The 26,528-nt window shown below is 36.6% G+C and overlaps 1 protein-coding gene across 7 annotated transcripts in view; it reads right to left on the reverse strand.

Moving 5' to 3' along the window:
- NBEAL1 (neurobeachin like 1) overlaps nucleotides 1-26,528 on the reverse strand; it is a 166,285-nt gene that overhangs the window by 106,555 nt on the left and 33,202 nt on the right. For all 7 annotated transcript variants that reach the window (XM_061148972.1, XM_061148970.1, XM_061148969.1 and 4 more), the window contains 6 exons: nucleotides 15,146-15,227; nucleotides 14,465-14,592; nucleotides 9,716-9,798; nucleotides 5,357-5,442; nucleotides 2,450-2,756; nucleotides 553-659 (listed from right to left, as the gene is read on the reverse strand). In XM_061148972.1, coding sequence (XP_061004955.1) covers nucleotides 553-659; nucleotides 2,450-2,756; nucleotides 5,357-5,442; nucleotides 9,716-9,798; nucleotides 14,465-14,592; nucleotides 15,146-15,227 — 793 coding nt within the window. The remainder of the gene's footprint in view (nucleotides 1-552; nucleotides 660-2,449; nucleotides 2,757-5,356; nucleotides 5,443-9,715; nucleotides 9,799-14,464; nucleotides 14,593-15,145; nucleotides 15,228-26,528) is intronic.

A 26,528-nucleotide genomic window follows, 5' to 3' on the forward strand; every position in this document is an offset into this window, starting at 1 on the left:
GATCAACACGAGAGTCCATCAACAGACAACTGAATAAACAAAATGTGGCATATACATATATATCCATGCAGTAAGTTACTATTTAGTCTTAGAAGGAAAGGAAATTATGCAATATGCTACAACATGGATGAATCTTGAGGTATTATGCTGAATGAAATAAGCCAGTCATAAAAAACTAACACTGTATAATTCCACCTATATGAGGTACTTAGAGTAGTTAAAATTATAGAGACAGAAACTATAGTAGTTGCCAGGGGCTGAAAGGACAGGAGAATGTGAAATTGTTGAATGGATACAGAATTTCAGTTTTACAAGATGAAAAGTTATGGGGAATGGATAGTGGTAATGGTTGCAACATCAATGAGAATGTATTTAATACCACTGAACCATATACTTAAAAATGATTAAGATGGTAAATTTTATGTTATGTGTATTTACCACAATAAAAAATTTAGCTATGGTTATAATATGCTCAAGATAAAATCAAAACATAAACAAAATAATAGCTTCTTAAAATCAAAGACAATAATAATAGTAATAACAGAAAAATACCTTGCAGTTCTGTAGCAGTCGTATGAGATGTTCAAAGCAGTTACTGTTAAGAAAAATAGCCTGAAGAACAGGTCTATCTGTGCAGTCTAACATGGCTGTGATGGTATCTAGGAAAATAAAAACAAAATTGTCCATTAATAAAGTGGAACATTTGGGATCACAGAAACATTCACTCTAGCTGTATATTTAACTTAGGCATTTCAGCTTACAAATAGATGTAAATTAATAGGAAATAATAAGGAGGTGGAGTAGAAAACAAATCCTGTACTTCTCTGGAGAAGGGAAAGGCTACCCACTCCAGTATTCTGGCCTAGAGAATTGCAAAGAGTAGGACACGACTGAGCAACTTTCACTCTCACTCACTCACTTATTTCTTGATAAGAAAAGTGAACATTTTTATACTTTATTATCAAAAATATTTATTTTTGCATATATGAGTTATAAATATTTTTCAGAGGTTTACTGAGGTGTTCTTCCATTATAACAAGTGTAACAAAATGTGGTTTCCAACTTGCTGTGAATAAGCAACACCTGATTATATTTGGCAACACAGTTTCATTTATATAGCATAAAATTAACATATAGCCATCATGAAAATGAGAGTTGGGTAATTAATCTATTTGTGATGATGCCTTGGTCCTATTTCCTACTAAAACGATGTCCTCACTTGGAAATCAAGGGGCATTTGACATAGGTAATATGAAAGTTCATAACGAAAAAGAAGTCCATTCTATAAAGACTCAAATTTCCTTATAAACTTCAAGTTTATAATTTTAAAACATGACATTTCATAACACAGAATAGGCACTATATAAGGTGAATCTATATACAAAACACTGTTGTAAAGAATCAGTAAGTTTCACCAAGAATTTGATGTCCAGCATTTTTTAAATTGGACACCACACGCATACCCACGCAAACAATTTTTTTTTTTAGTTCTACCACTTTATTGCTACCAACCCATTTCCCTCCACCCTCATGCACACATGCTCAGTCATGTAATCCCATGGACTTCAGCCCGCCAGACTCCTCTGTCCATGGACTTTTCCAGGCAAGAATACTGGAGTGGGTTGCCATTTCCTTCTCCACACACAAACAATTTTTAAAGTCTCTAGAGGTCTACAACAAACCATTTGTGTTGGCTATGTCAGATGGCAGCATATAACAACTTTTTTCTTTTAACGTCTCTGAATTTTCTAGTTTAGCTATAATGAAAATATTTTATTTCTATAAAAAGGAACTCTCACTTAATAATATTAGTATACCTGATCATCTAATAAGAATACAAAAAAAAACCACACATCTTGGTTAAGGAGTTTGCAGGGAGCAGAGAGAGGGAGGGGAAGGAAGCAGGTGAGGGAGGGAAGGACGGGGAGAGAGCCGCACAGAGGGACACAAAACAACAAACAGAAAGAAAGAAAAGCAAGACGCGCACATCCGAGGCATCCAAACAGGAAGCCAGAAACTCGGGAGAGGAAGGCCACGGTGAAGCAATCGCTACAGAGATGTTAGAGAAGCACATACAAAACTGATTGCATATGACCCTTTGCTGTAGGTTAGAAAGTTACAAATGGCACTTCCTGAAAATTTACTTTTTCTAAAATTTCAAAATCACAATTGATTTTCTTTTTTAACACTGATGCTTTGAGAGGATTACAACTTTCAAAAGAGAAATATAAAGGCTCAATTTTGTCACTGCCAAAGCAAATACGTGAAAGACAAATAAATTCCACATTATTTTAAAGTCAAAATCTATAAACAGTCACCCCAAATCGGAATTAAACATTCACTATTTTCTATACAATGGCCATGAATTCTAAATGAAAATGGAGAATAGAAATGTAAAACAACTAGATTCCAAGAAAACTGAATAGAATAAACATCATCTAATACTCACTCAGCATTTTGATCTGAAGAGCTATGAACCGGTTTTCCCACTGTCTGGACCTCCTTTGGTTAGGTAAAGCTGAATGATCTGAATTTAGCAATTTAAAATAGTTCTCCAGAATAGTGCTGGTTTCCACCTGACGCTGATCAGAGCTGCTAGTGAGAAGGATATGCACCACTTCCGTAAGGCACTTCAGAGTAAGTTCGACCTTCCGACCCACTTCTTCAGGATTTCTGTCCTCCCAAGAATCACAGTCAGCCAAAACTCTCATAAGAACTTCCATGGTGGCTGGAGAAATTGCTTGCAAAGCATTCTTCTGAAACATGAGAGACAAAAAAAGTGAAACCCAAAGCTAACTGAAGTGCTATACATTTGCAAAAACAGAGAATTTAACAAATCTACAGTTTTTTTCTTTACAAACCTACATTAAAAAAAATTTTACATGGATACTCTGACAGACACTGCTGGTGTTTTACACATATTAAGTCTTCACTACTAACAGAATTCTAATTTTATTCAGAGAGTAATCTGCTCATACAGAAAACTTACTCATCACCCTCCCTTGTAGCTAGGGGTAGTCCTTGGTCAAGAATACATGCCAGCAGACCAGGAAGAGGATATCACTTTACAAATAAAAGAGGGAAGGATCCTTGGCTCCTGGCCTTTTCACCTTTTGCAACTGTGCAGCTATCTGGTGGAGTTTTGCAAATGAGATGCTGTCAGCTTTTCAGTATCTCCTTCAAAGATAATTGGCACCTGCCATTTGTCTCCTTCACTAACCCCCCATCTTTGTGTCTAAAGCACAGACACAATGGCCAGAACTCCAGAAGCTATTTTGTAGCACAAGACGTAACAGTAAGGATAACAAAGTGACATTCAAAAGGAACCCGAGTCCCTGAAGACCCTAAAGCCACCAAATTCACTCTGGAGTGCTTACTGCTTTTTTTTTAATGAGAGATAAAGGTAAGCTTCTAATTTAAGCTGTTAGAACTTTACTACTTACTGCTATAGGGCATGGCAACCCACTCCAGTATCCTTGCCTGGAGTATCCCCATGGACAGAAGAGCCTCGGGGGCTACAGTCCATGGGGTGGCAAAGAGGCGGGACAGGACTGAACGACTTTCACTTTCACTTTTAAGGAGTTATAAACCTGATACACCCATGATATACTTCGTGCTTACAACCACAGGCACTTTGTTGAGTAATTTACATATACAATGAGTCATTTGGTCCTTGTGTGTTATTATTTCCACATTATAAATAAAGAAACTAAAACATACATAGTTTATCCAAGGTCATACAACTAGTTAGAAATGACGTAGGATTCAGTCTGGCTCCAGAGCCCTTGCTCTTTACATAGCATGAAACAGATAAATGTGCTAGCAGGAAGCCAGGCATGATGCTGAGAAAAGGGAGGCCGATCACTGGACTTTAAGTCTTCGACTCTTTACGATAAAGGTATTATTATGTCTTTTAGATCCTCAATTTATCTAAATACCCTTGTACTGAGGCTATATTCAACAGTCTTAAGATTTCAATATAGTTGTAACTACAGCTATGACCCAATTATAGGATTTTGAGTTATTTTCAGTATTTAAAATAATAAACTGGCCTTTAAATATCCATTTGATTTCCATGTGAGTTTTAATTGCTGGAAGTCTCTTAGGGTTCAGTTACGCGGAGACATTAACAAGTCTGGACTTGTTCAAAAACGGTATGGGCTCCAACCAGCTTCTCCATTAGTCATAAAAAATGTCATTTCCAATTTTGTTCCTATACACTTACTAATTCTTAGTAGTGGAGAAATGATGGAAATGGGGAGGAACTGAAGCAAAAGACAGATATTAGCTAATAAAGCAAAGTGACAAAGCAAATAAAGTGAAAAATAAGATTCTGGTCGCTATCTCTCTCACAACAGAGACTCTCTGTCTTCTACGAGAGTGAAGAGGGGAGGGCAAGGCGACCCACTAGGAAACCCAAGCAGTATTATTAGCGATACCCACGGTTCTGTCATCAGTAGAAATCATATACATTTTCATGTATTACAGTTACAGTGTCTTTAAACATCATTTACGCTCATCTCTTCTTCGAAATTACATTAGTCACTAGACTTGCTGCTGTATTTTTTTAATTTGATATGTTATAAAGAAGCCCATTACTACGTAACAGACTTGTTTTATTAATATTTTAGTAACTGCATTTCAGTATAGTTTCCTTTGTGATGGTGTGTATTTTCTTTCAGGCATGTGAAAACATTCTGACAAGGGGCTATATCAGACTGCCAAAAGGGTATGTGGTACAAAATGTGTCAGAAACCTCTGATCTAAATTTTGTGGTTAAATAAAACAAGTAGAATGTTTCTTCTGAACTATAATCCTGTTTTCAACTAGCAGGTAGACTCAAAGTTTACCACAGCTGTTAAGATGTTCAACTGAAAAAAATAAACATTACTCGAACTTCACTGTAAATAATTTAAAAAACAGTTGAGTTGAAAAAATGCATATAAACCATCTATGTATGCCCTTAATAATTATAAGCAGACAGAAAGGTGACTAAATTCATATGTCCTAGGAAATGAAAGTCTGATTTCATCAAATGAACTATTAGAAATGACTATCCTCTATATTCTAAAGTAACAACTGGAAGCTGAAAGTCAATACAACTAAAAACTTCAAGTACCAAAAACTGCTAAATCTAACTATTTATGCAGTAATTTTATAGTTAATGCTAATATTATTACTTGGGTTTTTTTGAAATTTATAAATAAAACTAAGTAAATTAGTTTTAAATGAGATTTAACTTCAGAAAAATATTTGTTCAATAAGTTGCAAAAAGACAAAGACTTCATTAAATAATCCATAGCAAACTGTACTCTTTACTGTCATTTTACAGATTAACTTTCAACATGTTCCTCACCTGCCCACCAGCTACTATGGCTCCAAAGAGATGCAATAAGCAACACTTAAGACTCTCCTTGAGATGTTCACTTTCTTGAAAACACTCTGTAAATACAATACACAAATAACTACATAAGATTTCTTTTTCACAGTATGATTGATTTCTAAGGAATGTCTGAATGGAAATATTAAAAATTATTTGTGAAAGGCTGAAATTTATTAAAAAGCAAGGTTAATATGCATTTTTCATAGAAAAGAAGAGAAACCATCTATCTTAACATATACATCTGCCTTATTCATTTTTAGGACCAGAGAGCATTCCACTACAATGACATACCTTAATTTACTTAACCAGTTCTCTACTGATAAACATTTATGCTTTTTGACTTTCTTTTGATACTGTTAACAATCCAGTAATAAATAGCCTTTCACGTACATCACTGTACACAAAAACAAGATTATAACACGAGAATGATTTCCGATTTTTGACACAAGAAACATTCCAAAAAGAAACAATTTTGAGTTAAAAGGTATTGATAAATTTAAAACATTAAGACATCTCAGCTATGTTGGAATAATTTCACTATACAAGGTTTCCTGCTATAAATAACTAGAAAATTTGAAAAAATAGGTTTCAGAGATTTTTTTGGTTCTAGAAATTGAAAGTGAACTCAAGGATCACCTCAGTTTCTGGTTTACAGACATTTTCTGAACAAATGTACAGAAAACAGGGAACCCTAAAAGAACATGGCTATTTCCAGAGAGAGAAGACAGATTACAAATTTGGGGAGGCCTAGGCAACTGGACAGAGAAGGCAATGGCAACCCACTCCAGTACTCTTGCCTGGAAAACCCCATGGACAGAGGAGCCTGGTAGGCTGCAGTCCATGAGGTCACCAAGAGTCGGACACGACTGAGCGACTTCACTTTCACTTTTCACTTTCATGTGCTGGAGAAGGAAATGGCAACCCACTCCAGTGTTCTTGCCTGGAGAATCCCAGGGACGGGGGAGCCTGGTGGGCTGCCGTCTATGGGGTCGCACAGAGTCGGACACGACTGAAGTGACTTAGCAGCAGCAGCAGGTAACCGGAATTCATAAAGCAGTACTGGAATGGAGGAAGCTATACAGAGAAAGCAAACCAGAAATATGCAAAGGGCTCATTTTGAGTCCAAGTACCAATCCTAATTTAAACCATGAAATCCCACCAGACAGGCAAAAACCTACAAGAAGTTTTAAACCAAATTGTCAGATTTCACACAGATGACAGCATTCTATTCAGCCAGGAAACACAGAAGGTGGATGTAAAAAAAGATACACTACGTAAATTCTAATCATAAGATTGTTGGAGTATCAGCAATATACTAGTATCTGACAAAATAGGCAAGAAATATTATCAAGGCAAGGCAAAGAATATTACCATGGATAGAAAGAGACATGAAAATACAGCTTTTAAAAAAATCTGCAATAGTTTATTTTACAGACTTTACATCTACAAGTACTTGAGACAGATATTTTGGGATAAATTAACAAAATATGTGCAAAATCTACATGCTGAAAACTATGTAAAATTGACTGAAAAAATAAGTAACATACAAATAATTGATGAGATACATCAGACTCATGAGTTGGAAGTCTAAATATTCTTCAAGTGGCAATTCTCCTCAAATGGTCCCAGAGATTCAATACAATCCCAATCAAAATCCCAGCAAGCTTTTTTGTAACAATACTGGAAAGTGGATTCTAAAACATATATTAAAATGCAAAGGAGCCAGAATAGCAAAAACAACTTGAGAAAGAGGAATAAAGTTGGAGGTTTTAATGACTTCAAGACTTGGTATCAATTCACAATAATCAGGACAGTGTGGGAACAGCGTAACGGCAGACATGCGGAACAAAAAGGAGAAGCCAGAAGTCAACCCACGTTTTACAGCCAACCAATTTCTGACAAGGTAATTTTCTGCCAAGGTAATTCAACAGAAGAAAGAACAGCTTTTTCAACAAATATTGCTGGAACAATAATGAGAAACCGTTAGGCTAGATACAAAATACTGACTTAAAACAGGGAACTGACCTAATAGAAGAAAACATAAGAGTAAATCTTCATGACCTTGAGGTAATTAGCAAGATTTCTTTGGGAAGACACAAAAACCACAGATCATTAGAAAAATTTTATAAATTAGATTCCATTCAGATTTAAAATTTCTATGTTTTAGAAGACTCAAATGAAAAGATAAACATTCTAGGAGAAAATACTCTCAGTGATCAAGTTTAGAATAATTTTACCATCAAAAACTACAACTGAGGGACTTCCTTGGTGGTCCTATAACTAAGACTGCATTCCCAATGAAGGCGGCCCAGGGTTCAAATCTGGGGTCAGGAACTAGATTTCACATGGCACAACTAAGATCCTGGATGTGCAACAAGTCAAAGATCCCACATACTGCAACTAAGACCTGGAGCACCCAAAAATATATAAATAAGTATTAAAAAAAAACAAATCTGTAACTGATTCTAAAATACCGAGTAAATAAAAGACTGAGTCCACAATGATACATAAAAAAGGGAGAAATAAAACATTTGCCCCACTTAAGTATTATCTGAACTCATTTTGAAAAAAGTAAAAGAGAAAGATTTAAGTACTTTATGCAGCCTTTTTAGGAATAATTGTAGTTTATCTCCAATTGATGAGGGAAAATTATTTTTACAGAATTTAACAACATATGGAAGTATAAGAGCGGAATTTGAAGAGCACAATATTGCAACCCTGAATGAAATAACTGCAAGTATCATCAATGAATGCAAAAATATTAAATGAAAAAGTATTGAAAAATAAGATATTCACTCTATGCAGGGTAAGAAAAACTCTTTCTCCTTCTCTATAAGAAAATGCACCAAGAATTAAATCACTGGAAATCTGACAAATGTAGACAGTCAATGTGTGACAAATATATTACCAGGCAACACTGTTCATGGTAAAAATGACCCTTGATCTGGACTAGAAAGATTATGATGACTTTAAACAACCTGATGGGAACTTACAACCCTGGGCTTCCCTGATTGAGTGTAAATTGTAGTTTAGGCATTTCCGTTCCTAGGATTTAGGAGTTACATTCACGGGTATAATGGTATAAATGTCTTCTATGCGATACTGCACTTCAAAGCCAGAGTGACTCATACACCCGTCAATTTGGTTTCACACCCTCACTTGGAAAATCCAAGAAAAGCCCTTGTAATGTTGTGACATCTCCTTCTGAAAAGAAATGCCTACACTGTTCCACGGGAATTCTGGCTTTCCCAGTGTGGACAAGTGAGCTTGATTATCTAGCTAAAGCCAGTATCACTACTGGTGGTCAAGCAAAGTATTGCAGTCATCATCACCAAGCAATCCATGAACTAATTGGTAAGCAGACCTTTGCTCCTGTGTAAAATGTCCATAAGATATTTGGTCCATGCCAAAAGCGCCTCGATATTTGGTCCTACCCAAAACTATTCAGCATGAACCAAATATGCTCATTTTGGATAGGACCAAATTTCAAGGACCTTTTGGTATAGCCAAATGTCTTACAGATACTTTGCTGTTGTTTAGTCACTAAGTCATGTCTGACTCTTTGCAACCCCATGGAACCAAATGTCTTTATGTACACTTTGTGTTAGTTGCTCCAGTCGTGCCTGACTCTGCGACCCCATGGACTAAAGCCCACCAGACTCCTCCAACCATAGGATTTTCCAGGGAAGAATACTGGAATGGGTTGCTGTTTCCTTCTCCAGGGGATTTCCCTGACCCAGGGATCGAACCTGGGTCTCTTGCATTGTAGGCAGAATCTTTACCGTCTGAGCCATCAGGGAAGACATTTTGGGCAGGATCAATTGCCCTACAAGGGACTATTTCTGTCTTATTTTATTTCTTGGGGGGGGAAAGGTGAAAAAAAATGTGGTAAAATGGCAAAAGGTTAAAATCTGACAAATTTGAGTGGGAAACACAGGAGGTTGCTATTACGTTCTGCAAAATGTTCTATATTCTTGAAAAAGAGCATAATCATTTTTTTAAAGAAAGAAAATTAGAGTCCTTACAGATCATACAAATAGGAACCAATTCTCTCAAGGTTATTTTCAGTAAAAGTTCTGAAGTTCCAAAACATACTATTATATTTAAAACATTTAGCTCTTCTCAAAAGAACAACACTTAGAGAACAGTAAATTAAATAAAACCAAGAGGAATAATCACAGCAAAATAACAATCAAGTACTCTAGTAACAGGTTCTTAGAATCTTTATCTTATAAATACAAAAGCTAAAACAAGGTCAGAATCAGAATAAGAATAAGGAATAATCAGAGTAACATCAGAATCAAAGCAAGAGAAATTAGAGCTGTTACTTACGATAAAAGAAAGGGACGAACTCCACTGTGAGAGAAGCTGGTTTATATTTCTGTCTGCTCTTTTCTACAGTAGTAAGGATTCGTCTACCATTAAAAAGAAGTTAATCCCAAATTACAACATGGGCAAACAGAGAAGGCACAATTACAAAAACAATGATAAACAATATTTTGCTTTTCATTTGTATATTAAAAATACACCACCAGAATTGGAATAATCTTGAAAGGGGAGTCTAGCCAATAATTTAAATGCTCACCAACTGAAAGGATTTTTTCTTTTGAATTGTGCAAAAAAATTTACAACAGTTAATGGTGAAACATAGCGGCCACATTAAGTCTCGTAACAACTGGAAATAGAAAAAGGAACTAGCCTTTTAAAATTTCCAATCTGCAAAAGAATTTAGTCAGTAATGCTGCTAATGTGGCACCTAAGGCAGTGGCTTATACAGCACGACTAAAATCAAGCTATTTTGTGCCACTTTCTGAAACTTTATCTGGACACACAGACTCCATACTACTGGCTTCCTCCACAATGAAGGATACTAATCTAGAGGGCTGGAATTACTTTTGTGTTTAATCACAATTCCAGTAGTTTTGATGGCTGAAATATTTCTCCTGACTTCAGTAAGGCCAACACAAACAGCATGTGCTTTTAGCAAGAACATTTCAATTCAACACAAAATGAGTGTATCTTAGATGGGCATGGTGGGTGTGGGGTTTAGGGAACAAAGGTTACTGTTATGATGATCCATCAGCAACTGGTGGCTTGTTGAAAAATTAGAAATATATATATACTTTTCTCATTCCCTGAGCAAGCTTTTAACACTGTTAGAGTCAACAAAAACAGAAAATATTTGGAGGACAACCACATAGAAATTCCATATACTTAAATATGAATTACTGATAAAGCACTCCATTAAGCTGCCTTCCTAACAATCTGAACAATACTCTATTATGTTATTGAAATTATTTTCCTTATAACTCTAAGGAAAGAAAAGCCAATTGATCATAGACTAAGACAAACAGGATAGGACTCAGTACTGATCAACTAAAAAGTTCTAAGATTCAGATCTAATATCAAGATTCACTAGAAATCATATCAGACACCATTTGTTACTACACTGTTTTCCAAATCTATGCCTATTTCCATTGTCCAGAGGGCTTAGGAATTATCATACTTCTGTATTTACAAACATAACATCTTAGAACATCACTGGATCTTCCTGTTTAATTAAGACCTTACCAAGGTTTTTTTGTGTATGTCTTTAAACAATACAAATATTACCAGTTTCAAATAAAAAACTGAGCCATACTGTAAAAAAAAAAAAAAATCAGTCGTTGTAAAAAAATTAATTTTAAAAGGATGAAATCTGACTTAGCTTCAGTTAGGCTTTTCCATAAGATTATTTACATTTTGTACATTTATTATAAATTATGATGTTAACTAATAGAATATATATTCTATCCAAGGATCCTATACTGCAAACAACAATAAAGATTCTCATTTGATTAACACCCTAAAAATATATTCTTGTTATTTGTGATTAATGACTCATTCTAAAGGCCCTGTATTAGATGTGACATACGAACATAAATAATTTCCATTATAGTTGTGGTAAAATTTAACAAGCTGAATTAAAAAAGGAGAAAACAATTATACCATAACACAGATATCAAAGTATAAGTAATCCGCACTGCATGCTTTCAATAGGTTGAAATAGAACAGCTAAAAATGTACCATTTTTAAAACATAGTATATTTGGGTGCTCCATTATTAACTGGTATCTGGCCAAGCATTTAGCACCTAGCTGATGCTAATACATATCAACAGGTTGCTGAGAGGGATGCAAAATGTTTGTTTGCATCTCAGTTTTCTAAAGTTTATGTCTCCTGGTCAATTTTTCTGTGCTTTTTTCTGTGTTCGCATCATACCTAGAACATAACTTTTTTTTCTCAATTTTTAAATTTTTTATCTGGAAAAATTCAAGCTCTGGCAAAAGCTGCCAGAATAAAAGTAGTATAAAGAACTTCAAGTAGCGCTTACTCAGGTTCATTGTTTAAAATTTTATCCTAAAGGCTTTATAATTTGCTTATTCTTCCCCTAAAATATATACGCACACCTATTTATATATGTGTGTACATATATTTATATATACACATACTGAGACCTATAATTTTTCAGAACATTTAAGGGAAATTATGAATATTATGGCCTTTTACCTCTAAATACTTGATAGTGAATAATTCCTAGGAATAGGGATACTGTCATATATAATATTACAATACTGTTATAAATTTCAATATACTTACCATTACATTTATTGAAATACATTTATTGAAACTACTATTATAATCCAATATGTCAACTGACCTAACAGTGTCCTATAGCATTCCCACCTTCTCATCCCTAAGTACAGTTTCCTATCCAGGGTCAGGCACTGCATTTGGCAGGCACATCTCTTTTACCTTCTTTAATCTGAAACATTTCCACAGGTTTTCTCTATGACACTTTTAAAGAATGCTGTCTCCTAACTCTTCCTTTTATTCACTAAAATGTTCTCCCTTTGGAGTTTGCTTGATGTTTCCATACAATTAAGATTCAGATTATGCATTCTTAGCTGGAATATTATACAAGCAACAATGGATCCTTCTTAGAGTATCACAGTTGTAGGCACAGGGTGTCCACCTGTTTCTCAATGATGATGTTAACTTTGATCATCCAGTCAATGCACTATCCAGTACTATACAAAATAATTACTAATTTTTCCTTTGCAACAAGAAAGTAATCTGTAGAGAAACATTTTGAAATTATGCAAAACCCATGTTCCTTACCAAACTTTCTCGGTAGATTTGGATTCCTAACTTTCCTATAATGTTTCCAAAATGTTGATTCTTTTCAAACATCAGCATCCCCTGTACGTTACTAATTGTCATTTGACCTAATGGAAGCAAGAGCCCTCTCTACTCCCTTATTTTTCTCTCTCTCCCAATCTTTATCAATCAGTCACTGGTACGGACTTAAGAATTCCTTTCTTCCTCCAATGGTTTATGATTAAAGACAACTTCTTTCAACATATAAAGGAAAGCAAATGTATTATAAGTGGATAGGATCATTATATTTAATGGTGGTGATCAGTCATTCAGTCATTTCTGACTCTGCAACCCCATAAACTAAGCCTGCCAGGCTCCTCTGTCCATGGAATTTTCCAGGCAAGAATCCCAGAGTGAGTTGTCATTTCCTCCTCCAGGGGATCTCCCTGACCCAGGGGATCAAATCAGTGTCTCTTGCGTCTCCTGAATTGGCTGGTGGATTCTTTATCACTGAGTTACCTGGGAAGCCAGTTATATTTAATGGCTGAAGTATTTGTTCCTATTATTTCTATTAGACACTTCTTGCTTTACCTAAAAGATGTGTTATTTCAATAAAATATTACTATATAGAACATACAAAGAACTACCACATAGTCTATATACATGTTCTCTCAGTTATTAATTCTTAACCACTATTCAATGGTGGCTATTCAAAGTGAGGGTATCATACTTTGGAAACCTTGAAAATCCTATTTAAAAAAAATCAAAACATTCTAGAAACGAAATGTTGTAGGAAGTAGGAATTGCTTATAAATAAGACAAATTACATTGAAAATAAAAAATCTTCAGATTGAAAGTACAGCAGACAGGGAGAATGAAAAAAGAGATCTGACTGTAGGTGACAATGCACCTATTCTTTTCCCACAGGTAAGAAAGCCATCTGAGTTTTTTGTACTCTTTGAGCTGTATACTGGTAATCATGCCTTTGTTGCTAAGCTACCAATCCATCATTCTACATTTCATGTGCTTTGTGATGCTGTGACAGGCATTCTACAAACCATATTTCTTTTTCTCCAGGTACCCCAGTCTTGGTTTCATCAACACTTGGTACTAAATGGAGACTGGAAGACTGAATGGTTGAAAAGGGGAATGATTCTTTATTGGTTTTTTTTTTTTTTCACCAGCCAACAGTTCTTAACTATGGCATTCACACTTGGCTTCTGTTTTCAGCTAATTTTTGACGATCCCAGAACCAGCCTCTTCATGGCTGCTCGTGATATCAGCACTGGCCTAGGTCTCTTTCCTCAGAAATCTCATACCCAGGACTGCAGGACCCCGTCTCTGAAACTCCTAGTTTCTGATAACTCCAAGCTCTTCCCTTTGTTCCCACAGCCCCAGGGAAGCAGCTGCTTCCTGAAGCCACTATTTCTGTATTACACCAGTGTCCCCCTTTTGCTTTCTGAATCCTCTAATACCTACTTAAAATTTTCCTTTTACTATATTCTCTCTTTTAAAGCACTGGTTTCTGTTTTCCTAACTAGACCTTGGCTGACACAAGGTTCACAATTTAAAATAAACATTAATACATAAAACATTATTAAAATTCATTTACAAATTATGAAATACACTTTTATAAAAAGAGAAATTTCCTTGAAAAATATGTGCACTCTACTTGATGCTACTGTGCTCTGAGATTTTTTACCATCAGATTATTAGCATTAAATTGCATTACAAAATAAAAGATCAGAGTAAATTAATTATCCAGAAGTGGCATTTATCACTAATTCATTACCTCCAATGTACCTCTCTATTTCAGAGAAAGAGATGGAGCCTCAAACACAACTTACCAGTTGCTTTCATAGAGAATGAGACCTGCTTTGAAGAATTACATTCACTAGGACATTTGAGTGTGCAAATGAACACTATGATTTATAAGACATACCCTGAAATTCGTTGCCTCCAATTCCGATATGGGTCATATAAACTTTCACAAAATGCCAATGCATGGATCACAAATTCTTCAATAGATGTCTGATCTGCCAATTCCTTCTCTTTTTTTTTGCTTTTTAACTGAGAATTTAAACATAAAATTATATGCACTTAAAAATATTAAGCCATATGACATACTGTGCAATATCATTAAGATATTATGTGTTTCATTCATCTAATAATAACAAATAATTTTTATTCAAATAAGCCTAAGTTCCACTTGAATCTGCAGAAGGTCAGTTAATCATATGGACTAGATGTAACCACTCAAATTTTAAATATTTCCTAGGAAAGGTTTCAAACTGACAGCCAAACATTTTTCAAAAAATGAAGATGCTTTCAGTAAGAGGGCTATTTGATGATTAAATAATAAAAACATAAAATGACAAACTGTGCCATTTTAAAAAGGCATTTATAAAATGCTTCAATTTTTAAATTAAAATAACAAAATATATTAATAACTGTTTTTCTACTTTTAGATAATATGCATAAGATGCCTGCAATAATGTGCCCAATGATAATTTAATGATCTTCTCTAATATCTCCTCTGAAAACACTTAACTTTACTAAATTTTAAAAAGTAAAAACTAATTACACTCAGTAAAGCAACAAAAAGGAATATATTAACACCTACTTGCTGAATATAGAGTGTTGTCATAGTAATAACATGGTTGATATATGAGCAGGTCCCAATTTCTTCTACATTAGATAGATTTCTGTGGAAAAAAAAAAAAAAAAAAACAGCCATATATTTATTCCATATGAATGGTGAGAAAAATGCATGCTCATGTATTCAGACTGATTTTCAGAACACTTGTTCGCAAATGAAGTACAAATAACATTAATTAAAACTGAAAATCAATTTGATTATATAATTGCTTTCCCACTGAGAATGCAAAACACACCTCAATCACTATCTAACTACTATAAACAGAGAATAAGAAATACATGTTAATTAGCACTTGTTTATTGTGAAAAATTGGAAAATATCACAAAGCAGAAAGAGTAAAAGTCATTAGTGTTCTTACAACTCAAACATTAGCAAATACATACATTGTGGATTATCTCTTTCCAGGTTTGTTGCTATTTTCTTCTGTAGGTTCTAGCTTGGTATTTTTTACATATCATTGCCTTTATAAGACATTTTGTGTAGTTTTACAGTTATCATCTGGCGTTCTGAAATTGGGTTCCCCTTTTAGATACATAATATATCTCTTCAACTGTATTAAAAAGCATGAGGGAAGGGTGGATATCTATACATACTCCAAGACGGTACAGTATGCGCCTTGTGTAAAGCAATGGATTAACAAGGGCACGGCGGGGAGGAGCCAAGATGGCGGAGGAGCAGGACGGGGAGACCACTTTCTCTCCTACAAATTCATCAAAAGAATAACTGAACGCAGAGCAAACTTCGCAAAACAGCTTCTGATCGCTAGCTGAGGTCATCAGGCGCCCAGAAAAGCAGCCCATTGTCTTCGAAAGGAGGTAGGACAAAATATAAAAGATAAAAAGTGAGACAAAAGAGCTAAGGACGGAGATCCGACCCGGGAAGTCTTAGGCGGCATTGCTTGGGGTAGGGTCCGGGCCTGAGTGCCCTGAGGAAAATCGGAGGGAGCTTCTGTGAGTTGCCAACTTGAACTGTGGGAGACCAAAAGAGAGAAAGTAAATTAACCGGCCCGAACACACTGCCGGCCGTTCGCAGAACAAAGAGACTGAGAAAATCCAGGGAAGAGCTCGCAGGCTGCGGACCGGCCCAGCTCTGCCGGAGGCAGGAGGCAGTGGGGAGGGGAAGGTCGCGGCGAGACACAGGGTGCAGGCACCCGACCGGCGCGGGCGGGGACTGGGGCTGGGGACGCGGAGGGCAGAAGGCGCGCGCACCCGACTGGCGCCAGCGGAGACTGAGACTGGGTCCGCGGAAGGGAGGGGGCGCGCCACACCTGGGGAGAGTGCGCCCACCAAGCCCCTGGCTGCCTGGACCGCTCTGACGGGGAAGGCACAGAGAGCAGGCTCAGCTTTTCCCTCCGCGCTTTTGTGGAACACCCGAGGGCTGGAACCTCGCGCAGCGCGGGGCGCGCTCCATATAGAACAGCCGGGAGCCTGAGCAGCACAGACGGAGAAAGCAGCGCCAGCCCCTCCCCGGGGCGCCAGCCCCTCCCCGCAGAGCGACGGAACTAGCTACCTGAATAAGAGTCCACCTCCGCCCGCCTGTGTCAGGGCGGAAATGAGGCTCTGAAGAGACGGCAAACAGAAGCCAAATAAACAAAGGGAACCGCTTCAGAAGGGACTGGTGCAACAGATTAAAATCCCTGTAGAAAACACCGACTACACCGGAAGGGGCCTGTACATATCGAGAAGCGTAAGCTGGAACGAGGAGCTATCTGAAACTGAGCCGAACCCACACTGACCGCAACAGCTCCAGAGAAACTCCTGGATATAATTTTACTTTTTTCTCTTTTTTTTTTTTTTCTTTTTTTCTTTTTTCTCTTTTATTTTCCTTTAAAATCCCCTATTACTCCCCCATTTCTCCTTAACTTTCATTTCCATAGATTTTTACGATTTTTTTAATTAGGGGAAAAAAAAATTTTTTTTTCTTTTTTTTTCTTTTTTCTTTTTTTTTTTCTCTTCTATTTTCTATTTTTCTTTTTCTCTTATTTCTTTTAAAGTCCTCTAGTACTCCTCTACTACTCCTTAATTTTCATTTTCAATACACTATAACCTTACAAAAAAAAAAAAAAAGAAGAGAAGCCCTATTTTTAAACCGAAGATTATTCTCTCCCAATCTTGACTCTCTGTTTTCTACCTCAGAACACCTCTATTTCCTCCTTTCCCCTTCTCTTCCCAATCCAATTCTGTGAATCTTTGTAGGTGACTGGGCTACGGAGAACACTCTGGGAACAGACAGCTGCGTAGATCTGTCTCTCTCCTCTTGAGTCCCCCTTTTTCTCCTCCTGCTCATCTCTATCTCCCTCATCCCTCTCCTCTTCTTCATGTAACTCTGTGAACCTCTCTGGGTATCCCTAACGGGGGAGAATCTTTTAGCCATTAACCTAGAAGTTTTCTTATCAGGGCTATATAGTTGGAGAAGTCCTGAGACTACAGGAAGAATAAAACTGAAATCCAGAGACAGGAGACTTAAGCCCAAAACCTGAGAACACCAGAAAACTCCTGACTACATGGAACTTTAAGTAATAAGTGACTGTCCAAAAGCCTTCATACCTACACTGAAACCAACGACCACCCAAGAGCCAATAAGTTTTAGAGCAAGACATACCACGCAAATTCTCCAGCAATGCAGGAACATAGCCCTGAACATCAACATACAGGCTGCCCAGGGTCACACCTAACACATAGATCCAACTCAAAACTCATTACTGGGCACTCCACTGCTCTCCAAAGAGAAGAAATCAAGTTCCATGCACCAGAACACTGACACAAGCTTCCCTAACCAGGAAACCTTGACAAGCCAATCGTCTAACCCCACTCACTGGGTTAATCCTCCACAATAAAAAGGAACCACAGACCTCCAGAATACAGAAAGCCCACTCCAGATACAGCAATCTAAACAAGATGAAAAGGCAAAGAAATACCCAACAGGTAAAGGAACATGAAAAATGCCCACCAAGTCAAACAAAAGAGGAGGAGACAGGGAATCTACCTGAAAAAGAATTTAGAATAATGATAATAAAAATGATCCAAAATCTTGAAAACAAAATGGAGTTATAGATAAATAGCCTGGAAACAAAGATTGAAAAGATACAAGAAATGTTTAATAAAGACCTAGAAGAAATAAAAAAGAGTCAATTAAAAATGAATAATGCAATGAATGAGATCAAAAACACTCTGGAGGGAACCAACAGTACAATAACGGAGGCAGAAGATAGGATAAGTGAGGTAGAAGATAAAATGGTGGAAATAAATGAAGCAGAGAGGAAAAAAGGATCAAAAGAAATGAGGACAACCTCAGGGACCTCTGGGACACTGTGAAACGCCCCAACATTCGAATCATAGGAGTTCCAGAAGAAGAAGACAAAAAGAAAGGCCATGAGAAAATACTCGAGGAGATAATAGCTGAAAACTTCCCTAAAATGGGGAAGGAAATAGCCACCCAAGTCCAAGAAACCCAGGGAGTCCCAAACAGGATAAACCCAAGGCGAAACACCCCAAGACACATATTAATCAAATTAACAAAGATCAAACACAAAGAACAAATATTAAAAGCAGCAAGGGAAAAACAACAAATAACACACAAAGGGATTCCCATAAGGATAACAGCTGATCTATCAATAGAAACCCTCCAGGCCAGAAGGGAATGGCAGGACGTACTGAAAGTAATGAAAGAGAATAACCTACAACCTAGATTACTGTATCCAGCAAGGATCTCATTCAGATATGAAGGAGAATTCAAAAGCTTTACAGATAAGCAAAAGCTGAGAGAATTCAGCACCACCAAACCAGCTCTTCAACAAATGCTAAAGGATCTTCTCTAGACAGGAAACACAGAAAGGTTGTATAAACGTGAACCCAAAACAACAAAGTAAATGGCAACGGGACCACACCTATCAATAATTACCCTAAATGTAAATGGGTTGAATGCCCCAACCAAAAGACAAAGATTGGCTGAATGGATACAAAAACAAGACCCCTATAGATGCTGTCTACAAGAGACCAACCTCAAAGCAAGAGACACATACAGACTAAAAGTGAAGGGCTGGAAAAAAATATTTCACGCAAACGGAGACCAAAAGAAAGCAGGACTCGCAATACTCATATCAGATAAAATAGACTTTCAAGTAAAGGATGTGAAAAGAGACAAAGAAGGACACTACATAATGATCAAAGGATCAATTGAAGAAGAAGATATAACAATTATAAATATATATGCACCCAACATAGGAGCACCACAATATGTACAGCAAACACTAACGAGTATGAAAGAGGAAATTAATAGTAACACAATAATAGTGGGAGACTTTAATACCCCACTCACAACTATGGATAGATCAACTAAACAGAAAATTAACAAGGAAACACAAACCTTAAATGACACAATGGACCAGCTAGACCTAATTGATATCTATAGGACATTTCACCCCAAAACAATCAACTTCACCTTTTTCTCAAGTGCACACGGAACGTTCTCCAGAATAGATCACATCCTGGGCCATAAATCTGGTCTGGGAAAATTCAAAAAAAATTGAAATCATTCCAGTCATCTTTTCTGACCACAGTGCAGTAAAATTAGATCTCAATTACAGGAAAAAAATTGTTAAAAATTCTAACATATGGAGGCTAAATAACACGCTTCTGAATAACCAACAAATCATAGAAGAAATCAAAAAAGAAATCAAAATATGTATAGAAATGAATGAAAATGAAAACACAACAACCCAAAACTTATGGGACACTGTAAAAGCAGTGCTAAGGGGAAGGTTCATAGCATTACAGGCTTACATCAAGAAACAAGAAAAAGGTCAAATAAATAACCTAACTCTAAACCTAAAGCAATTAGAGAAGGAAGAAATGAAGAACCCCAGGGTTAGCAGAAGGAAAGAAATCTTAAAAATCAGGGCAGAAATAAATGCAAAAGAAACTAAAGAGACCATAGCAAAAATCAACAAAGCTAAAAGCTGGTTTTTTGAAAAAATAAACAAAATTGACAAACCATTAGCAAGACTCATTAAGAAACAAAGAGAGAAGAACCAAATTAACAAAATTAGAAATGAAAATGGAGAGATCACAACAGACAACACTGAAATACAAAGGATCATAAGAGACTACTACCAGCAGCTCTATGCCAATAAAATGGACAACTTGGATGAAATGGACAAATTCTTAGAAAAGTATAACTTTCCAAAACTGAACCAGGAAGAAATAGAAGATCTTAACAGACCCATCACAAGCAAGGAAATCGAAACTGTAATAAAAAATCTTCCAGCAAACAAAAGCCCAGGACCAGATGGCTTCACAGCTGAATTCTACCAAAAATTTAGAGAAGAGCTAACACCTATCTTACTCAAACTCTTCCAGAAAATTGCAGATGAAGGTAAGCTTCCAAACTCATTCTATGAGGCCACCATCACCCTAATTCCAAAACCAGACAAAGATGCCACAAAAAAAGAAAACTACAGGCCAATATCACTGATGAACATAGACGCAAAAATCCTTAACAAAATTCTAGCAAACAGAATCCAACAACATATTAAAAAAATCATACACCATGACCAAGTGGGCTTTATCCCAGGAATGCAAGGATTCTTTAATATCCGCAAATCAATCAATGTAATACACCACATTAACAAATTGAAAGATAAAAACCATATGATTATCTCAATAGATGCAGAGAAGGCCTGTGACAAAATTCAACACTCATTTATGATTAAAACTCTCCAAAAAGCAGGAATAGAAGGAACATACCTCAACATAATAAAAGCTATATATGACAAACCCACAGCAAGCATCACCCTCAATGGTGAAATATTGAAAGCATTTCCCCTGAAATCAGGAACAAGACAAGGGTGCCCACTCTCACCACTACTATTCAACATAGTGTTGGAAGTTTTGGCCACAGCAATCAGAGCAGAAAAAGAAGTAAAAGGAATCCAGATAGGAAAAGAAGAAGTGAAACTCGCACTGTTTGCAGATGACATGATCCTCTACATAGAAAACCCTAAAGACTCTACCAGAAAATTACTAGAGCTAATCAATGAATATAGTAAAGTTGCAGGATATAAAATTAACACACAGAAATCCCTTGCATTCCTATATACTAACAATGAAAAAACAGAAAGAGAAATTAAGGAAACAATACCATTCACCATTGCAACAAAAAGAATAAAATACTTAGGAGTATATCTACCTAAAGAAACAAAAGACCTATACATAGAAAACTATAAAACACTGATGAAAGAAATCAAAGAGGACACAAATAGATGGAGAAACATACCGTGTTCATGGATTGGAAGAATCAATATTGTCAAAATGGCTATTCTACCCAAAGCAATCTATAGATTCAATGCAATCCCTATCAAGCTACCAACGGTATTCTTCACAGAACTAGACCAAAGAATTTCACAATTTGTATGGAAATACAAAAAACCTCGAATAGCCAAAGTAATCTTGAGAAAGAAGAATGGAACTGGAGGAATCAACCTGCCTGACTTCAGACTCTACTACAAAGCCACAGTCATCAAGACAGTATGGTACTGGCACAAAGACAGAAATATAGATCAATGGAACAGAATAGAAAGCCCAGAGATAAATCCACGAACCTATGGACACCTTATCTTTGACAAAGGAGGCAAGGATATACAATGGAAAAAAGACAACCTCTTTAACAAGTGGTGCTGGGAAAACTGGTCAACCACTTGTAAAAGAATGAAACTAGAACACTTTCTAACACCATACACAAAAATAAACTCAAAATGGATTAAAGATCTAAATGTAAGACCAGAAACTATAAAACTCCTAGAGGAGAACATAGGCAAAACACTCTCCGACATAAATCACAGCAAGATCCTCTATGACCCACCTCCCAGAATATTGGAAATAAAAGCAAAACTAAACAAATGGGACCTAATGAAACTTAAAAGCTTTTGCACTACAAAGGAAACTATAAGTAAGGTGAAAAGACAGCCCTCAGATTGGGAGAAAATAATAGCAAATGAACCAACAGACAAAGGATTAATCTCAAAAATATACAAGCAACTCCTGAAGCTCAATTCCAGAAAAATAAATGACCCAATCAAAAAATGGGCCAAAGAACTAAACAGACATTTCTCCAAAGAAGACATACAGATGGCTAACAAACACATGAAAAGATGCTCAACATCACTCATTATTAGAGAAATGCAAATCAAAACCACAATGAGGTACCATTACACGACAGTCAGGATGGCTGCTATCCAAAAGTCTACAAGCAATAAATGCTGGAGAGGGTGTGGAGAAAAGGGAACCCTCTTACACTGTTGGTGGGAATGCAAACTAGTACAGCCGCTATGGAAAACAGTGTGGAGATTTCTTAAAAAACCGGAAATAGAACTGCCATATGACCCAGCAATCCCACTTCTGGGCATACACACTGAGGAAACCAGATCTGAAAGAGACATGTGCAGCACTGTTTATAATAGCCAGGACATGGAAGCAACCTAGATGCCCATCAGCAGATGAATGGATAAGGAAGCTGTGGGACATATACACCATGGAATATTACTCAGCCATTAAAAAGAATTCATTTGAACCAGTCCTAATGAGATGGATGAAGCTGGAGCCCCTTATACAGAGTGAAGTAAGCCAGAAAGATAAAGAACATTACAGCATACTAACACATATATATGGAATTTAGAAAGATGGTAACGATAACCCTATATGCAAAACAGAAAAAGAGACACAGAAATACAGAACAGACTTTTGAACTCTGTGGGAGAATGCGAGGGTGGGATATTTCAAAAGAACAGCATGTATACTATCTATGGTGAAACAGATCACCAGCCCAGGTGGGATGCATGAGACAAGTGCTCAGGCCTGGTGCACTGGGAAGACCCAGAGGAATCGGGTGGAGAGGGAGGTGGGAGCGGGGATCGGGATGGGGAATACGTGTAAATCCATGGCTGATTCATATCAATGTATGACAAAACCCACTGAAATGTGAAGTAATTAGCCTCCAACTAATAAAAAAAAAAAAGATAAAAAAAAAAAAAAAAAAAAACAAGGGCATGGCATTTAGTTAAAATCTGACCCTCATTTTTGTTTCATTTTAACAAGATTGAGGGATAGCACATAAAGGGGCTTCCCTTGTGGCTCAGATGGTAAAGAATCCACCTGCAATGCAGGAGACCCAGGTTCAATCCCTGAGTCGGGAAGAGCCGCTGGACAAGGGAATGGCTACCCACTCCAGTATTCTTGCCTGGAGAATTCTATGGTCATTGGAGCCTGGTGAGCTACAGTCCACAGGGTCGCAAAGAGTCAGAGACAACTGAGCAACTATTACTTGTGCTTTTTTTTCATGACACATAAAATGCTAAAGTGTACTCTATCTAACATCGTCAGTCTTTTTCTTTATGTATTTAAAAAAAATTCTATAAAGACAAAAAAAATCTATTAAGTTCTGAGACATTGGGACCGTGAAAAATACTCTGTATCTTAAAATCCAGTAGACACTAAAAGAACAGGAAAAATTAACTGAACTAATAGACTTCTTTTTTTTTTTTTTTTTTTCGCTCCAGACGCCCAGCGGCCGGCGCCGGGCGTCCGGAGCGTGGAGGACGGCCCTCTTATTAGACTTCTTAAGAAGTCAGAATGTCAGGACATCTTTGAGAAAGCAGAGTGTAAAAGGCAGAGGTAACATTCAAAGCCCCTGTGGAGGATTCTGGGAAGACAGCCAAGTAGGAAGCACGAGGAATCTGTCTTCTCCACCTAGAAACACTTCCACTGTCAAAATCAGTTTGATGTAAGTATTTTGGAAACCTTGAGCCTCTAATGAAGGCTGGCAACTTCCAGATGAAGATTTGGATGGTAAATTGCAACTAATGTCCTAAATTATGGACATTAATTTAAATTTCAGCTATTAGCGCAGCAGCAGCTACCAATCCCCACCCCAGACATGTGGTAAACAGCTGTGCATATGTTCCAAAAGCTGCCTGGAAGCAAGCTCACAAGAACCATTATAGGCAAAAAGGACCCTGTCCTCCAAATATTGGAGATCTGTGCTCCGATCACCGACTGCTGCGTCTGATTATAAAGGTGCAGGGAAACAGAGAGGCAGCCATTGCTATTGCACCTACCCCCACAGTTATTACCCTTCCCTTTCTGGGCAACATAATTTCCAGGTGACTTAATGGGTCATATTCCTTTTCACCTTCATCTTTTTATTTTTTTTCCCCTTTTGGGAGACAGATATTAAAGACTAGGACATTCAAAAATGATGGCATAAATGGGGAAAATCAGAGAGTGACCACACATGCTGAGGGAAAATTATAATAGATTTGAGCAAACCTCAGGTTTACAACTCAGGTTGATTCTCACCACAAAGACAATCTGTAATAAAAAATATTATAAAAGCAATAAACAAAAGTAACAACAAAAAGCAGTAAACCACTGGAAAAGAGGTAAATCTGATATTCAGCATTATGTTATTAGATTCAATGTCTTGCATTCAATTAAAAAGAAAAATCAGAAGGTATACAAAGAACTAGGGAACTACGGCCCAGTCAAAAGAAAAAAAGAAATCAACAGAAACTCCCTGAAAAAGACTTATTGGACAAAAACTTCAATTAACTGTCTTTAAGACACTCGAAGTATTTAAGGTAGGCGTAGAGAAAATCAAGAAATTAATGAGTAAACAAATGGAAATATTGATAAAGAGATTTAAAAAACTAAAAAGAAGCCAAAAGAAATTCTGGTGCTGAAAAGTACAATCATTACAATGAAAAATGCACTTGAGGAATCCAAGAGCAGATTTGAAGAGGCAGAAGAAAGAATCACAGAACGTGAAGACAGCACAGTGGAAATTAACAAGTCTAGATAACAGAAACAAAAATATTTGTGTCCCAGAAAAAGAAGAGAAAGAAAAAGGGGAACAGAGAATACCTCAAGAAATAATGGGTGAAAACATTCCCAATTTGATGAAAGACATGAAAATAAACAGCCAAGAAGCTTAATAAACTCCAAATAAGGTGAACTCACAGACACCCATACTGAGACACACAAAGTTATAATCAAACTCTCAAAAGACTCTATTTCTCTCAAAATAGAGAGAATCTTTAAAGCAGGAAGAAAGAAGTAATTCATCACATATAAGATATCCTCAATACAATTATCAGCAGATTTCTAAAAACAAACTTAGGCCAGAAGACAGTGAGAGAATATACTCAAAATGCTAAAAGAAAAAACTATCAACCAACAATCCAACATCTGGGAAACTGCTTCAAAAGTGAGGGAGAAAGAAAGACATTTCTAGAAAACAAAAAAAGTCTGTGCCAAATAGGTCGACCATGCAAAACATTCAACAGTGTCCTGCAAGGTGAAAATTAAGGACACTATACAGCAACTCAACATTGTATGAAAAAATAAAGATCTCAATGAAGGTAAATATGTGGGCAATTATAAAAGAGAGTACTGTTGTAACAATGATTTGTAATTGCATTCTTTGTTTTTATATATTTTAAGAGATCATATTTAAAGGAAAAAAAAAACTGTTCATGTAAAAACTAGTATTACTGTAACTTTGGCTTGTAATTCCAAATCTTATTTTTATATAATTTACAAGACTAACACATTTAAAATAATTATTAGCTTATGCCTTGGGGCAAACAATGTGTAACGTAGTTTTATGATACCAAAATGAAAAGGAGTAGGGAGAGAGCCATAAAGGAGCAGAGTTTCTGTATGTTATTGACGTTACAGTGGTATAAATTCAAATTAGAGTATGAAAACTTTAGGGTGTTAAATATAATACCAACGGTGATCAAAAAGAAAATATCTATTGAATATGCCAGGAGAAATATAAATAACCTCAGATATGCAGATGACACCACCCTTCTGGCAGAAAATGAAGAAGAATTAAAGAGCCTCTTGATGAAAGTTAAAAAGGAAAGTGAAAATGTTGGCTTAAAGCTCAACATTCAGAAAACTAAGATCATGGTATCTGGTCCCATCACTTCATGGCAAATAGATGGGGAAACAGTGGCTGACTTTATTTTTCTGGGCTCCAAAATCACTGTAGATGGTGATTGCAGCCATGAAATTAAAAGATGCTTACTCCCTGGAAGGAAAGTTATGACCAACCTAGACAGCATATTAAAAAGCAGAGACATTACTTTGTCAACAAAGGTCCATCTAGTCAAAGTTATGGTTTTTCCAGTAGTCAAGTATGGATGTGAGAGTTGGACTATAAAGAAAGCTGAGTGCCAAAGAATTGATGCTTTTGAACTGTGGTGTTGGAGAAGACTCTTGAGAGTCCCTTGGACTGCAAGGAGATCCAACTGGTCCATCCTAAAGGAGATCAGTCCTGGGTGTTTATT

Source organism: Dama dama, chromosome 8 (genome assembly GCF_033118175.1).
Source record: "Dama dama isolate Ldn47 chromosome 8, ASM3311817v1, whole genome shotgun sequence".
Classification (NCBI taxonomy): Eukaryota; Metazoa; Chordata; class Mammalia; order Artiodactyla; family Cervidae; genus Dama; species Dama dama.